Here is a 17,518-nt window from a genome sequence, read left to right as displayed (position 1 = left end):
TTTTTTAATCAATTTGTGTTAGACATTTTTAATTTAATTTGTCAAAATATATTTCAGATTCATATTTAATTTATTTACATTTACTATTTAACATGTTTTAATCTAAATATTAACTTAAAATGTTATTTAATTATGAAAACTAAAAATAATTTAACATTATTATACTAAAATATGAAGTCTAAATTTAGAAACTACAAACATATATCACTTAAATCCTTTATTTAAACAAACATATGCTTCTTATACTTCCAAAATATTTTTCATAGTGATACTTTCATAATATTTTTTTAATAATATTTTAATATTATTCATGTATTATTCTATTATTGGTCTATATTGATATTTGTAGTTATTATTATTGATTATAAAATAATTTTAGATTAATTATATAATGACATGTAAATAATATTAAAATGTTAAAAAAAATATTTTCAAAATATATCATTATGCTTTTCATTAAGATGCCTTTTTCTTTACGTCCCATTCATACCTCCTTTCTTTATTTGTAGCTTTCTCATTCGTTGTATTCAGCATGCTAGTGTACCTGATATTGCCATTTTGCAAATTTTCAACAATAACATCAAGGAACTTGGCTCGAACTTACCTCTATTTCGAATTTAATGCTTTCTTAAAATTTTCAATTATTTATTTAATTACCTTTTATTTTTCTATTAATTATTTTAAATATTATTGTTGTCATAAAAAAACGTGTTAATTGATTATATATAGGGAAATAGTTGTCAAATCATTGTTTTTCAACTTTTTTTTATAAATAGACCTTTTGTATTTGTATATTTGGTTTTCTTGCTTGCTATGATGCTTCACTTTTCCAATTTAGAAAGATGAATTTTCTTTTTCAACAGTCAGATTCAGACTTTAGAAATTTTCTTTTTCTTATGTTGTCGCAATTGCTTGGTTGGAAAAACAAGAAACATTATTTTTTTTATCATCCCACCGACGTCGAAATCCAAACCAATCAATGATGCTAGGAATTTGGATTTTCTATTTTGTTCTTTAGTATCTTTATTGTAACTTTAAAATACATAATTTAATATTTAAAAATGTATTAAATTCTTTTAATGTGTAAGAATTAGAGTGTTCTAGAAAAGCACATTTACTATTTCGGATTTTGGTAAATAAGAGAACAAATTAAATATATACTTTTAGAATGTTTTTATTGGATTGTATATAGATTTTATTTTCTAGAATGTTCTTCCAACTTCCAGAAATACCAATCTGGAAGCATATTAATCTAAACTTTACCATTTTGAAACATTCTCATGAGCTCCAACACCCCTTGTCGGATAACTCTCTTCCAAGTTCCAGCCACCAGCACAACATAATGTCTTCAAATAAAAATTGAAATTCCAAATCTTGTTTGGTGCAGATAGAAATTGAAGGGGTGCAGAAAGTAACCTCCTTGATTCTATGCATTTGATCGTGCTGCTGTACGGCCCAATCAAAAATGGCCCAATCATCGCAACACACCAAACCCATTTGATGGAAATAAACCATTTAATAGTGGCAAAGATTAACCACTTGGTGACTTCGCTAGTTTCGTTGAAATACATTAGTTTTTTCTTTAACAAACATCTACTTTACAACTACTTTTGAAACATTATATTAAGCTAATAACAATAAATATTAAATAAAATGTTACAATAAAATAAAACTTTGCATATTTGTACAATGCTTATGGGAAAAAAGATGTCAAAACAAAGAATAAACTGAGAATTCTGCATTTTTTGAAGTTTTCATCCTTCACATATCAGACATGTTTAGGCCTAATTTCTATTCCTTCAAGAACAAAACCACACTTCCATATATGGCTTGTTGTCTCCATGACTTTCACATGCAATTGCTCTTCTTTTAGGCCTGAATTGAAGAACTCTCCCATCTCAATCTCCAACCAACCATCATTTCTCACTTTAGGACATGGTAGTTTTATTAAGCGATTATCTTTCAAGTTCAGATCCAAACAAACATATTTGGAGTTGGTACTGCCTCCAGAAACACCAACTGATACCACTGTCGGATGGTAGTGAAATCCACTTGCATTGATCATCTTGAACACCAGAAATACTGCATAATGAGTGTCTGATGACAGACCAACCGTGCTTATCTTCCCACTGATGTCAAACCAGCACACAGCACGAAGAACAGCAACCACTTCGAACCTGCTAACACAACAATTGCTCAATGTCCTGAATTCTGATCAAAGTTGTGTTTTTTCATACCACAATCAAACATAGCCGAGCTAGTTACAACAAACACTTGTAAAACCTTAAAATTAAGGTGTCAAACAAAATGTTTCTCGAAACCTTAATCAATCAATTTACCTGGACTCCGGCAGGCTTGTCCACTCCCAATGGTGAACATCATCACCCCATTCAATGTGCAGATTTCTAGCAGAAAGCATGTAACACTTCTTCCCTGTCCTTTTGTCCAGCTGAACACTCTGCAATAATTTCGGAGACAACACATTTCATTCAGTTTGAAACCAGAAATGCTTGGTTTTGTTAAAACCACCAAAACCAAATTCATGAGAAATTATTACATGAGCCCAGATCACCAAATTATGTTTGATCAAAATCATGAACAAGGATTACTCAAAGAATATAATAAAGTGTTATGTACTGACCTTTTTGCCCTGATCAATGATGGTGGGGTGGTTGCAGAGATTGAAATAGAGACCCTTCTTAGAACTGGATGAGGGAATGGAAGAAGGAGGAATGATAGAGGTCAAGTTGAGGAGAAAAGCAGACCACACAAAATCAGATTCAGCTGCAGAACAAAAGCCTCTTGAAACTAAGGAGAGCTTGCATGCATCCATGGGAGACGTGTGTGACAGTATCTCTGCAATGCATCCCTCTGCTAAATCTTCAAACTCCATTGATAAAGCTTCTGCTTTTTCCTTCCAGTAATGGAGATGTATATATATATATATATATATATATATATATATATATATATATATATATATATATATATATATATATATATATATATATATATATATGTATATATATCAACTAAGAATGATGATGGTGATGCTTGTACCTCTATTGCTTATATCAGTTACCTTTTTCTTCTTTGTTTGAGTACTTCACTTGGTCAGCTATTCAATTGCTTGAACAAATTGGGTGTTGTACAGCTTTGACAATTATGTTAATGAGTTGAGCATTTATGTACTTGAATTTATAGATTAGGAAAAAGTTTCTTTAATCCATTTCACCAGCATTTTCAAAATCTTTATAAAGATAAAATGATTTTAATAAAATGTATTTTTTATATTAAAAAAAAGTAAAAAAAATGGTGAAAAATGATATCAAATAGATATAAAAAAGTATGATATTAAAGTGCCATATTCCTATATCCTATAGATAAATGGATAAATTCTTTGTAAAACTCTTCCCGGTGCATGTTTTGAGCTTTCTTTGTCAAAATTCAATTTGAGAATTAAAAAATAGTTATTCCAATTTTTAACTTGAAAGAAACTGTGGGTAGGTTAGCATCTTGGATAAGGCATTCCATATTACGTTATGGCAGAAATCGGTGGGCCCGGCCTGTTTTTAGGAAACATATGAGTAAAATAAGATAAACATGTAAAGTAATAAAAACATAAAATAATAGTCAATTTTGTACTTTTAAATTGCTCTCTCTCTTATTTATTTCTTTATTAAACATTTTCAAAGAGTTTCCCATTTATTTTTTTACTTTATTTCTTCTTCCCCAAAGATAGAAAGGTATCGTGAGCCTCCACTCAGAATCCATTTTCGAATGCTTTGAAGATTTAATGGCGATTTTTATTTTTTTTATAGTCGGAAGACGAAAAAAAAAATCATTAAGTAAGAATATGGATAAGGAGGAATTCCTCTAACAACTAAATTTTCAATTAAGAAATAATACTCATTAAATACAAAATTAAACGCATAAAACTATTTTAAAGTATCAAAAGTTTCACCTTAAATTGCAATTTAGTCTAAAGTATACATCAAAAGTCAATGAATCTGTTTGATGAACTTTAATTTTGAGAATCACGGATCTTGGGAATTATTTAACTTTTTTGGTTGCATAAAATTCTTATATTTTGGAAAAATATATTTTTGAATCGAAAAGAATATTCTTAAGAGTTATTATTATTTTTAAAATCAATTATTTTTCATGTTTGATTTTAATAGAACGTTTTTGGATATAAGTTTTTTTTAATGAATATTATTGTGCATAAATAAATTCGACAATAAACTTCTGTAGCGCTTTATTATTTAAGCTTTATTATTTAAACTTCTGTAGCGAATTTATTCGACAATAAATTCGACACTAAACTTTTTAGTTTTAAATTATGAATCGCGAAAATATTTTTAATTCCACAAAGGTCTTTTTGTTTTTAATCTAATACAAACTCCGGTGCAGTGATAATTTCTTCATGTTTATGAGAGTTAGGTATTATCAAATCATCCCGAAAATAATTAAATTATTCTATAAATTTTGTAAAATGATAAAACTATAAAATAAGATATTTTATAATAATATTTAAACATGTATAAAATATATTAATACAACAAATATATATTATTTATTCAACTATACTAAAACAACAAAAATGTCTATACCAATCTAATCACTTTTCTCTTAAAGTATTTTCTAATTCTAATTCTTAATTTTTCATCTCTAATGGTATTTTTTATATATATTATCTCTGTACATATATTTTCATTTACTCACACCCATAAAATAATTATTATAAAATTAAAAAATAAACATAAACAAGACAAACGAAACAAAGAAGCTAAACTAGTTTACATAAAAGTATCATATATTAATAACACGTATTGTACCACAATTTCATGTACTTCAAAACAATTATATACATACAAATCATATAATCAAAGACTTTATTTCACATTCGGATACATGTATTTAATGTTAGAATAATTAGAGACATGTACTTATAGTGGTTTTTACTGCTCTACAGAATAATTGTTAATGAATTTCATTATATATATATATATAAGTTATGAGGTTAATTCCTTTTTGCATATCAGATGATTATCCTGCCTTTAGATTAGTATTTCCTATGACTTTCACCATATAAAACATTATACTTTATATAAGCGTGAATAATTATTAAAATACTAGAATATCTCTTTACTTGAATCCTTACATCAATGCATACACTAAAGGAATGCTACCATAGAATCTCCTTACAAGATTTTGTGAATTACATCAAACTCAAACTTTCATCCGTAAGCATGATTTCGCATCAAATTTCATATACCAAACAATCACCCATATTTGTATTCATCCATATTATGTAGTATCATGTCCATGATTAATTATAACCATCATATATTTTCATACATGCTCATATCATTAAAAAACCAATCATCATCACAGTTTCATACATCATTATACACATGCATATTCATCAATGAATCCATATTCAATTTTATAATTAAACATACCTTCTTTTAATCAAAGATCTAACCAAAATCACAAATAAGAAATGATTTTCACAAAAGAGAAACCTAAAAAAATTAGATAAACATAAAATTCTAATTTTTCTAACTATAAACCTTAAATTAAATATCTCATAGGTCAAAGTAACAATTCGTGTGTTAAGGAATAAGTGTCAAAATTTCAGTTTGATTCAATGGTTAACAAAGCGAAAATCTCATTTTTTTCCAAGATGACGCAAACCAAAAAAACTGGGTGGCCCCCAATGTTATAATCCTAGGAACCCATTGATTTGAGTGCACTCAACAGTCCAAAAGTGGTGTTTGATGCCCCTAAGTCAGTGGTCGCTACCTTAGTGGTGCTCGATGGCACTACAACGACGTTCAACATTGTATCACCATCCAAAGCTTGCCCTTTGAGCTTTGATCGAACAATTTGACTCCTTTTAAGTTAATCTCTACTTAATAAACTTTCAAACATTTAAAATTTCATATTTTTAACTCAAGTTGAACTAGATTACTTAATTTGATTAGAGATTATGTTAATTGTTTTCTATGAATTTGATTCATCTAAATTGTTATTGAATTTTCTCACTAATTTATCCATGAAAAATAATAAATCTTATAAAAATAATTAGGTTCAATACTTACTTTGGTCCCTCGATTTGTAGGGTGTGTTCAAAGTTATCCTCTTTCTTTTCAAAAACGGTTTACCTTAGTCCTTTTTGCTTACGGCGTTAAAAATGCTAACGACAGACTTGCTCCCCTCGCAAAAACTTGATGACCTGTTTAGTTATTATTGACGTGGCATTGTGAGGTCATTTAAGGTGTTCATTACGTTTAGGGTTAAAATGACGTGGAAAATCTAAAACACCTTTCAAGCCGTTGTGAGGACACCATCAACATCTTCTTCTTCCTCGCGATTCAGACACAACAAAATTCAGAAAAATTCCCAATTTTTGAACTCCCAAATCGCATAGCAGAGCAATGCCGCTGCCATGAACCCTAGCTCGCGAGTGTTGTAGCCATGAACCCTAGCGTTGCCACCATGCCAACCACACCGCAAGCTCCTCCACCAATCTCCACTACCTGCAAATCAAACACAAAAATTTAGAAACAGAAACCCTAGCATCTTCTTCCTCGCGAGTTCATCATTCTCGCGCAACCTGCAAATGCACGAAACCCATTCTCCTCACAAGTGTCGCCAACAAACCTGCATCCAAAGTAGAACCAGAAACTCATTTACATCTCGAGGACCGAATCGTAGTGCCATGACGTTCTCCTTTGCGTAGCAATCACACCGCCGTTGTGAATACTTGAATCGCGCTTCCATGGCAATTCGTTATAGAACCTCCAGTTTTCATGACGACGCAGAGAAAGCACTTGCCCATTCTGCAATTGTGAAACCCTAACTTTGGGTGAAAAGGGATCTATCACGTGGCATCTTCTCATTGGTCAAATAGGGGCTAAACACCTCACAGTGCCACGTCAACAATAATTGTACAAGTCATCAAGTTTTTTACAATGGACAAGTCTGCCGTTAGCTTTTTTAACGTTGTAAGCAAAAAGGACTAACGTGAACCGTTTTTTCAAAATATAAGACGTTAGTGAACTTTTGAAAAAAAAGAAGACAACTTTGAACACACCCTAGAAATCGAAGGACCAAAATAAGTATTAAATAAAATAATTAAATGAACTCATTTATAAGCTTTTTAATTTAATTAATAAAATATTTAGACTTTACTTCCTTTTAAACTACTTTTTTTTTATAAATTTAAATTTATTATTTTTTATAGTAACTTTTAAGTTTGATTAAAATAAAAGAGGGTTTAAGTGTGTGATTTGGTGACAATATGGTTTTACCAAAGATGAATGGAATCACCTAGTATTATTAAATTATCTTCATCTTCTCTTTTACATTAATTTGTAAAGAATTATATGAATGGTTTATGCAATTTAAAAAAAATATATGCTATAATTCAAAATTTTCTATAAAATTATATATATATATATATATATATATATATATATATATATATATATATATATATATATATATTAGTTAAATTAAAAAAAAAGGAATGCCCTTAATCCCATATGAGAAATTTCAAAATATTTAAATTAAAGCTTTTTTAGAATAAAATTAAAATTTAATCTTTTATATTTTCAAAAGATATACAATCTAAGAAAATTTACATTCATCTTTCTCACAAATAAAAGCACAATTAAGCAAATTCCCCCTTTCCCAACTTAACTAATTGATAGTTTACTTTCCTCCTTTGACTATTTAATGATAATTACTTCCAATTAATACTTTGTATTTAAATGTTATGAAAAAATGAATAAATTCAGAACATTGAACTCATTTCTTTATAAAAAAAAACACAAAAGTTAATTTACAAAAATTTTCTCATATAATCATTTTATTTTTTATCTTTTAATCAACAAAAAATTAATCTAAATTTGTCTTCTTCTTTTTCTTTTGCAAATAATCTTAACTTTTTATTATTATTATTTCATAAATTCTATTATATGAATTTTTTTTGGTTCATTATATTTTGTTTATCTGTTAAATTTTTAAGTGAATAATAACCTCTTACACAACTTTATTTCAAAATATATTTTAGATAATAGATCAAGTTGATAATTATACATTTAAAACTAAGTAAAAAAAAAAAAAAAAGAAAGGGAGGTGGGGACTGCCCCTAAGGATATTTTCTTGAAGATAAGATCTTTTATTCAAGTGGGTTCCTTTTGCATATACCCTCAATTATCATAGATCATACTTGCACCAACACAGTTCCTTTTAATGAAACTTTAAACAATTACAATAATAATACATTTTGAAATATTTTAACCTATTCTTTATTTTTAACAATATATAACTTATATTTATTAAGATACTTTGTGAATTAATTAAGGTAGGACCTAAATCTTTTTATAGATCTTAATTTATTGAAAAATGTTTTATTATCTTATCGATAAAGAAATGTTATTATTAATGTTTGTTTGTCCTATGTGCAGATTCAGATATCCAATGACAAAGCCTTATCAGATAATGTTATTATTTATATTTTTTTCTCAAAAGTATATGACATTTATTTATCTATTTTATTGTGAAAATAAAATATAATCACAATATACACTTCAGATGTGTCTCCATGACCAGTTCCAAACGAGAAGAAAACAGTTAAAAAATAGAACATTCAGTTTAAGGTTGATCAAAACAAAAACATTAGCGTTAATATCGCCACCTTGTATTCTATTCTATGGGCGACATTAATTGAAGTCCAGAACATTCATTTACTCTATTCATCAAAATCATAGGATGAAAAGTATTATATAAGATGTGGGACCCACTTCATCTTTTCTCATCACGCTTGAAAAAATCAAGAAGAGATAAGAACAAAGGAAAAAGAAACATATCATCACTGTCATCAAGAACAATATAAAAATATTAGAAAGCCGTGATGACGAGCAAGTAGATTAATTATCCTTTTAGATATATTACTCATAGTTTCACTCACAGTTTCACAACACAATGGGTTCTCTCATGGCAGGATGGGACTCTACCCATGTGGATCCTAAGTCAGGTAATTGACTTATAATTCAATTTTTGGTTTCGTGTCGTGTCGGATTAACTTAAACAAAGATCCATAATTTATATTAATATCTGATAAATTTTATGCTTTGTGTTTAAGCCTGTTTAATAATGGTAAAAGATGGTGATTTTTGATGAGGTTAACGTTGTTGAATGTTTCAGCCACACTTAAGAGGAACCGTTCACTGACCAAAGATGAAATTAACGCTTTCTGGAAATCGAAGAAGAAGATAGAGGAAGAACACCTCACTGCTATTTCAACTTCACCACACACTGTTCAGGTTTCAAACTTCTGCATAACTTTTTGTTAAATGCATTTATCAGTAAAGAAACTTTTTATGATTCTTCATCTCTGCATATAAACTTTAAGCTGCATGATCATATCAGTTTATGGTAGTATTTATACATATATGTGATTTTTCTGATGCAGAATGGACAGGGCAGGAAGAACAACACAGAGACTGAGAGGAAGTTTCAGAAATCAGTGAGCATGCCAGTGACACGTGTACGTGAAAACTTAAATAAGGAGATTTTTGATACAAGTTTGGAGCAGCTTATCGAGAAAAATGGCTGGTAATGATATGAACTTTTTCTCTTTTGCAATATTAATTGTAGAACTAATCCAGTTTTATACTGTTATTAGTTAATTAATTATGGTTTTAATATGTGGATGTATATATATGCATGCATGCATGCAGGTGGACCAGGAGTAGCTGGGCATTTCTGAATGAACCTCCAGTGAATGAAGCTGCATCATACAAGTACACATCACAGTTTCATGTTGCCAACATGGAATCATCAAAATTTAACCCTCAAAATGGAATTAGTGCTTGATATATATATATATATATATATATATATATATATATATATATATATATATATATATATATATATATATATATATATATATATATATATTGTTATCATGACGTTGGTGTTGGTGTCTGCATAAAAAACTATATAATATATATAACATGATGTTATTAGTGGGTTTAGTTGGTGTTTTTCGTGTTGACTGAATTATATGTTAAGAGAGATTTGGTGTGTTTTTGGTTTGGAAGAATTGAAGGCACAAATGGAGAAAGAACTTCTGAAGTTGAAATGTTTGGTTTGTTTGAGATGGTAATGGAATGATCTGAACAATTAATGAATGACTTTGATCTGCTAACTATTTACTGCTATATATAACTTCTTTGTTATACTTCTGGAAATTTTATGTTACTTTCCTTTTCATTCTTTTGAGAAAAAAAATAAAAATTGTTGGCTTATTTATCATTTTCGAAGTTATATTTAATGTTTTAATAAATTTAAATATCATGTATGAATAAAATAATTATTTAGGATGAAAGAGTATTAATAAAATAATTTCTATTATAGCTTATTAATTAAGTTTGTTTTCATGATGACGCCTGTTCACTCGTTTAATTAAATGATTGGGCTTGGGCTTGGGCTGTCCGTGTATACGAAAGGTGGATGGTTCCCACATTTGATTCAAGTTGTTTATGGGCTAAGCCCATTTTAGATTGCTTTCTCATTTTCAAACACAGTGAATCACATTAAGATGTCGACTTGTTTTTCATTTCAAATAAATTAGTAAACACGTTAAAAACATTTTGCTATAGATATCAAGCACAACCCATATTAGTAAGTAATAATAAATCATAAATTCAAATATATTATTCAAATAAGAATTCACGTGATGTGCATTATATTCGTCAAGCTATGTGCCAAGCTTTAATTTTAAGAATAATAATAATAATAATAATACTGTAAAATGAATTAATATTTCATAACTAAATATTATAACTCAATAAATATTAATAGATACAATATTTAATTTATCGTGACATATTTTAATTTGAACTTTCAATGCACACGTTATGATTTGATTTATTTTAAAAGGTATTGCAATAATTATGCCAATAAAAATAAATGTTGTAATTTTTATTTAAAATGTTGTAATTATGCCAATAGAAATAAACTTACAATCGAAATATATCTACTGTATTGAATCGAAACACATTTAATGTATCGAATCGAAACAATAGGTAGGATTAGTTAATTCATTTATAATTTATGTAACGCTAATATTTGCATGAAACAGAAATTATTAATTTTATAATTAAATTATATATATTTCTAAATTTTATATTTGTTATTATTTTGATTTTCTTTTTTGTTATCATTTTTATAGTTAGTTTATATATATATATATATATATATGGGGTTTGCTAACGCGCGTACGCCTGTTTTTCAGTTGGTACATTTTAGCAATGTGTACCGGATTTTAGTAGACAAAAATACCCTTATATATCATGGATTCTAAGTTTTAAGGTTAAGGGTATTTTAATAATTTTCATTCTCAAAACTTAAAAAAAAAAAAAAGAAACCCCCAAACCCTTGCTCACCTCTCTCATTCCTCTCAATCCTTTCTCTTTCATCTCTCTCACTCCAACCTTTTCTCTGTCATCCCTACTGTAGTCCCAATTGAAAATATCATAAACACTTGCCTTTAAACAATTTGCTTTTGTAAAGAGTTGAGTCATTGACATATTCACCTTCAGGCAAAGGTTCATTCAAGATCTCTTCAATTTCACCATCTTCACTAATTTCTCTAATTTCATCATCTGCATATGTTGAATCATCATCTCTAAAAAAAACCCTCCAGGCCAATTACCAATTCTTTCGGATGTCAATTATGCTTGTGAAAATTAGATAAAATTATATAGGACAAAAATTATAAAATGAAAACTCATTATAAAGTCATTTTTTGTAAGAAATTGTTTAACAACGAGCGTTTCTGATTTTTTCCAGGCCAATTACCAATTCTAGATAAAATTAGATAAGACAAAAATTATAAAATAAAAACTCATTATAAAATCATTTTTTGTAAGAAATTGTTTAACAAGTATTTCTGATTTTTTCTAGGTCAATTACCAATTCCTTCATGCTTGTGAAAATTGGATAAAATTAGATGAGACAAAAATTATAAGATCAAAACTCATTATAAAATCATTTTTTTGTAAGATTGTTTAACGGCAAGTGTTTCTGATTTTTTCAATTGGGGCTACAGCAGGGTGTTTCTGATTTTTTCAATTGAGACTCCAGTAGGGATGACAGAGACAGGAGGGTGTTTCTGATTTTTTCAATTGGCACTACAATAGGGATGACAGAGAAAAGGTTAGAGTGAGAGAGATGAAAGAGAAATGATTGAGAGGAATGAGAGAGGTCCCTTAACCTTAAAACTTAGAATCGATGATATATTAGGATATTTTTGTCTAATAAAACCCGGTACACATTGCTAAAATGTACCAACTGAAAAACAGGCGTACGCGCGTTAGCAAACCCCTATATATATATATATATATATATATATATATATAAATATATATCCCAAAAGGCTTGTGATCCAAAATGTAACGAGAGGTTAGGTTATGATGCCATTTGTAACGTCCCCGTAACTTACAAGAAATATTGACTGTCTCCACACATCAACACGAGCCTTCCAATGTGTTTTGTTCCCACTCGCACATTTTCCGAAAAAACTTTCCATAAGGAAGGTCATTTTTGTGTAATGAGTAACCAAATCAATTCCTTTAAGTTATCCTTCAACTGTATAGTCCCATACCTATACAGTCTCTAGATCTCTCTCATTCCGGTGTATGTTCGATTCATCCATGTGCCCTTCCACTGGAAGCCTGCTAGGAGCGGTTCCTTGTTTGTGCTCCTTGCACTTCGTGCCTCTTGTACCGGCGATCACTCCCCGCCCTCGTCAGTGCCCGGGTGTCACATGCCCACCAGCTTCCGTTTGGTTCGTCCTCAAATCACATCGTACTGGGAGAGGCTAGGCTCTGATACTACTTGTAACGTCCCAACAACTTACAAAGAATATTAACTGCCCCCACACATCAACACGAGGCTTTCCAATGTGCTTTGTCTTCACTCGCACACTTTCCGAGAAAACTTCCCATAAGGTCATTTTGGTGATATGAGTAGCCAAATCAATTCCTTTAAGTTATCCTGTATAGTCTCATACCTATACAGTCTCTAGATCCCTTTCATTCTGGTGTATATTCGATTCATTCATGTGCCCCTTCCACTGGAAGCCTGCCAGGAGCAGCTCCTTGTTTGTGCCCCTTGCACTTCGTGCCTCTTGCACCGACCATTACTCTCCGTCCTCGTCAGTGTCCGGGTGTCACATAAAAGAATCAATTTTCCCAAACCCCCTTATATCATTTAGGTTTAATTGCCTAAGTGAAAATTTTCTTCATTAAGAATGGAAGTTAACTTTTTTTAATAAACAAGCATAATAATTATTAAATATCATACATTTCTTCAATTACTTTAACGAATTTAAAAAATTAAGAAAAAGTCAAATTTATATACTAAAATTAACAAAATATATGTATGGAAGTAGCTATTAATCGTAAAATAAAATAATAATTTGTTTTCGGCGCAGCAGTGGTACGTTTCTGTCTCAGTCTCTTATTTGTTTACTTTTTTGACTAAAGTACTGTGGAAGAATCCAAAAGGTAGGTTTAAGTGACGTGGCACGAATCTTAAGTAGAATCATTGAGATCCATTTCGGCCTATTAATCATTCATCGTGCTTCTCTCAAACACACCACTCACCACCCCATATCCATAAAGAGATTCCACTTTCAAATTCTTTCAATTTTTTCTACAGAAATTTTCATCACATTTTGTTTAGGTGAAAAAATCGACAAATATTCAGAGTTCATTTGTCATAAACAAATATTCCAACAAGCATCGAGCCAAATTCTCATAAACAAATATAAGGTAATTTGAATCTCAAATTTTTTTTTCAAAAACACTAATATAGTTTGGTGAAATTATTTCGTAGTCTCACTCGTAAATTATCCTATGATTGTGCGATCAATTACGAATCCAATAATTAATCATAGTTTGAATTATCTGATAAGTCAGGAGTGAATCTAGTTGATCATCACACTGAATTAAAATATAATACTGATCAACATAAAATATAATTATTCGTAATTGGATCGTGATTAGCTAATATTAATAAAAAATCAATCTCAAAATTTATGAGTAATTAAAGACTTAGAGATAAAAGAGATATATGATTTTGTATTTACTACATTATTAATTGTTATAATATATAAGTGAGATACAAACCTCACTTAATAGATCTATCCTAACAATATTTTTTATTTATTAAGCATTTCAATTTCACTCGCTATCGGATCACTCAATTTTTACTGTGTATATATATTTTTTCAATGTTCATTTGATTTTAAATGTGATTAATAGGAGTCATGTGCCAAATTCCTATAGTCAAATGCTAAAAGGAATTATTGATCACTTTCCAGAAAATGATAAAGCTTCATCATCATCGTCATGAAAGTGTATAATAATAATATCCAATAATAAAATACGCTCCTTAGTTAAAATTAAATAAAATTATCTAAATGTGTATACAAAATTATTGTGTTATTATAGGGCACAATTTGATGGGAATCTAAAAAGGTTGGACAAAAGCACAAAAAGTTGGTCCTTGATTTCTGCTGGTTTATTTTATTATATTACCACACAGAAAACAATGTTTTTTCAAATAATCACAATGGTATCAATGTTATTGTTTACTTGCGTTAAAGGGTGTAATCAAATATGATCACGTGTGACAAATTGATACTTTCTTATATTTCACCATAAATATTTTTTTTATACATAATACAATCACTTTTAAAAAGTAATGTAATACTTAAAAAACAAACTTTAAACTTAAATCTAATTCAATTCTTAAAAAAATCACCACTTGATTTGTATCTATTTATTTATTATAAATAAGTTTTGATATTTAATTATGGAACTTCCACACAACTTAATTAATAAATAAGAAAATTTACAAAATTATATTTTAACTTATGATTTTCCATATTAAAAAATAAATTTAAAGTCAAACTCAAATAGACTTAACTTATAATATAAAATTTACATTTACTTATATATTATAAATTAATATTATTTTTAATTAATGTGAATATTTTAATAATAATTATTAAAAAGTAAATTTTTATATTTATAAAAATAATTAATTAATATAAAGTATGTATACATTTTTTTTAGTATAAAAATAATAAAATCTTAAATATTAAGACCTCTAAAATATTTTTATCTAATGGAATTACATAACAAATATATTTATATTAAATTAGTGTAGAAACAACGTCACTTCACAATTGAAAAGAGAAAAAAAAATGTTTCTTTATAATATAAAATGATAAATACTTTCTTTAAAGACATTTCATTCTATCTGCTATATTCCTCCTCATATATCTATGTCAAATTTTCATAAAATGATTTATAGTGAATTATTAACAATATATTAACAATATCGTAAAGTGAATTATTAACAATATATTAACAATATCATAAAAAAGACATTATCTCAGATAAAATATGTAAAGTGAATTATTAACAATAATAGTTTTTAAAAAATAAAATAAAATAATCAAATAGCATATCGTATTTTGTATAAATACTTAAAACTTTTTATCTTTATTATGAAATATAAATATAATATTCAAATAGCATAAATTTAACATACATAAAATTCAAAACGACTAATTCCATGCCGATAATTTTTATCTTTATTCTTGTAAAGATTTGACATTTAACTATATTTTGAGGATTATTGTTTCTATAAATCCACTATCAATAGCAAAATCACTTTAGTTTCTCTAAGATGCCTTTATTGGAAATAAATTTTCTATAATAGATTTATTTTTAAATATACTTTGTTTTATTTTTATGTTTATTTTATTGTTCTTTAAAAAATTGAAATTCTTTTTGAGATTTATAATTTTTGAAAAAAAGTCAAAATTCTCTTTCGATTTTTCTTATACATATGAAAATTTTAGTTTAGTCTTAAAATTTAAATAAAAACCTGAAATTAATTTTCATTCTCACATTCATATTTTATTTCATGCAGACTGTGCTTAATAATATATTACCAAAATACAATCTACTATACATATAAGAAAATAATATATTATGAAAATTACTCCTGTACCCATTCTTATTTTGATGACAGCTGTCCTTTTTTATGCTCTTTTTGTCATTTCCGTTTTTCTCTTTTTTCGTAGTTCACTTTTTTAACTCTGTCCATGAAAAAACTGATTTAGCTGTAGAGAAATGATAACATGAGTTAATTTAACAACGGTGAAATGGTTTTAAAAATATAAAGTTTTGTATTTTTTTAAGAAAAAAAGAAAGTAAAAAGTAAAAAGTAAAAAGTAAAAAGTAAGTAAGAATATTATAAATATAAAAGATTTATGTGTGTTAAACGAATGATTTTTAACATTTTTTTATTTTTTTTCTCCCAAATTTTCAATCAAATATAGAAGAACTTGTGTGTTCTGCATCCTCGCTAAAATTCCTTGAAGAGGAAGAACCCTGGTTAAAGCATATAAGATACACTATTTTTTTTTACAATGTACACAAGTTCATGCTGAATTCTTAAGAGTTTTGCATGCTCCTCAACTGCCTTAGATTCAAATATATGCTCCATTATTTTTTATGTAAGAAAGATAACTTATGTGTAGATAAATTTATGTTTATTTTATATTTTATCAGATGTGTAATTTTGTTTGTATCTAAGGTTTTAGCAAAAAGGCTTTGTGTCTGCTCAATAAGTTTTATTCGAGGAGCATGAAGTGGAGATCCTTTGCTTGCCATCGGATTTTTCCCGAGTTCCCAATAAGGCATCAGGAATTGCCAATGAAGCAGTTATCTTTGAGCATGCCCAGTGCATTATCACCACCTCTTGATTCATTCCAAGATGTTCTGATATTTTTAGAGCAAGCAGATGTTGGTGAACATTAATCAGGCGACCGATCAGAACAAATTTTCACCAGTCCGCTGGCGTGAAATGTCAAATTCATGACCTGCAGCATCAACACAAGCTTCAACTGCCTCAGGAAGAGACGATCTTATCAATCTCAAATTTTCATCAGCCTTGGCACTTCGCCTATCAAAATGATACAGGGCATCAACCTTAACATTTTGTACTAATTTTGTATAAATTATTTTGGGATTGAATCATATGTGTGTACTTTCTTCCTTGATCGTTATTAATATTATTATTATTATTACAATTCATATTACAATTAACATTGTTATTATCAATATCACCAGTATGATTATTATTATTATTATCATCATGGCTTAATACCTCTTTTGGTCCCTCAGAAATAGGGGTTGTGTTCAAAATAGTTTTAGCTTTTTTAAAAAGTAACAAATGATTCAAACTTTTGAAAAAAAAGGTTAAGTTAATCCTTTTTGCTAACGGCATCAAAAATTAAATGGTATTACGTGGCAGTGAGGTTAAAATTGTAACAAAAAAAAATAGATTGGATGTTGTTAAGGCTTCCAAGGAGTTTTGAGACTGTATTCAGCGGTAAACAACTCTCCACTCA

The 17,518-nt window shown here is 28.4% G+C and overlaps 2 protein-coding genes across 2 annotated transcripts; one reads left to right on the top strand and one right to left on the bottom strand.

Moving 5' to 3' along the window:
* Positions 1 to 1,594: 1,594 nt before the first annotated feature.
* On the bottom strand, positions 1,595 to 2,915 carry LOC148204811 (F-box protein PP2-B10-like). Its single transcript, XM_088105763.1, has 3 exons — positions 2,642 to 2,915; positions 2,340 to 2,458; positions 1,595 to 2,177 (listed from the first exon to the last, which is right to left on the bottom strand). Exons 1-3 carry the CDS (start codon positions 2,891 to 2,893, stop codon positions 1,769 to 1,771), a joined length of 780 nt encoding a protein of 259 aa, XP_087961889.1. The 5' UTR covers positions 2,894 to 2,915; the 3' UTR covers positions 1,595 to 1,768.
* A 5,974-nt stretch (positions 2,916 to 8,889) lies between these two features.
* Positions 8,890 to 10,211, top strand: LOC148204810 (uncharacterized). Its single transcript, XM_088105751.1, has 5 exons — positions 8,890 to 9,049; positions 9,220 to 9,338; positions 9,488 to 9,630; positions 9,756 to 9,908; positions 9,979 to 10,211. Exons 1-4 carry the CDS (start codon positions 8,998 to 9,000, stop codon positions 9,889 to 9,891), a joined length of 450 nt encoding a protein of 149 aa, XP_087961877.1. The 5' UTR covers positions 8,890 to 8,997; the 3' UTR covers positions 9,892 to 9,908; positions 9,979 to 10,211.
* The last annotated feature ends 7,307 nt before the right edge of the window (positions 10,212 to 17,518 follow it).

The sequence above is a fragment of the Vigna umbellata genome, chromosome 1 (genome assembly GCF_029865625.1).
Source record: "Vigna umbellata cultivar VRB3 chromosome 1, Vumbellata_1.0, whole genome shotgun sequence".
Classification (NCBI taxonomy): Eukaryota; Viridiplantae; Streptophyta; class Magnoliopsida; order Fabales; family Fabaceae; genus Vigna; species Vigna umbellata.
This window is presented reverse-complemented; position numbering and strand designations above follow the sequence as displayed.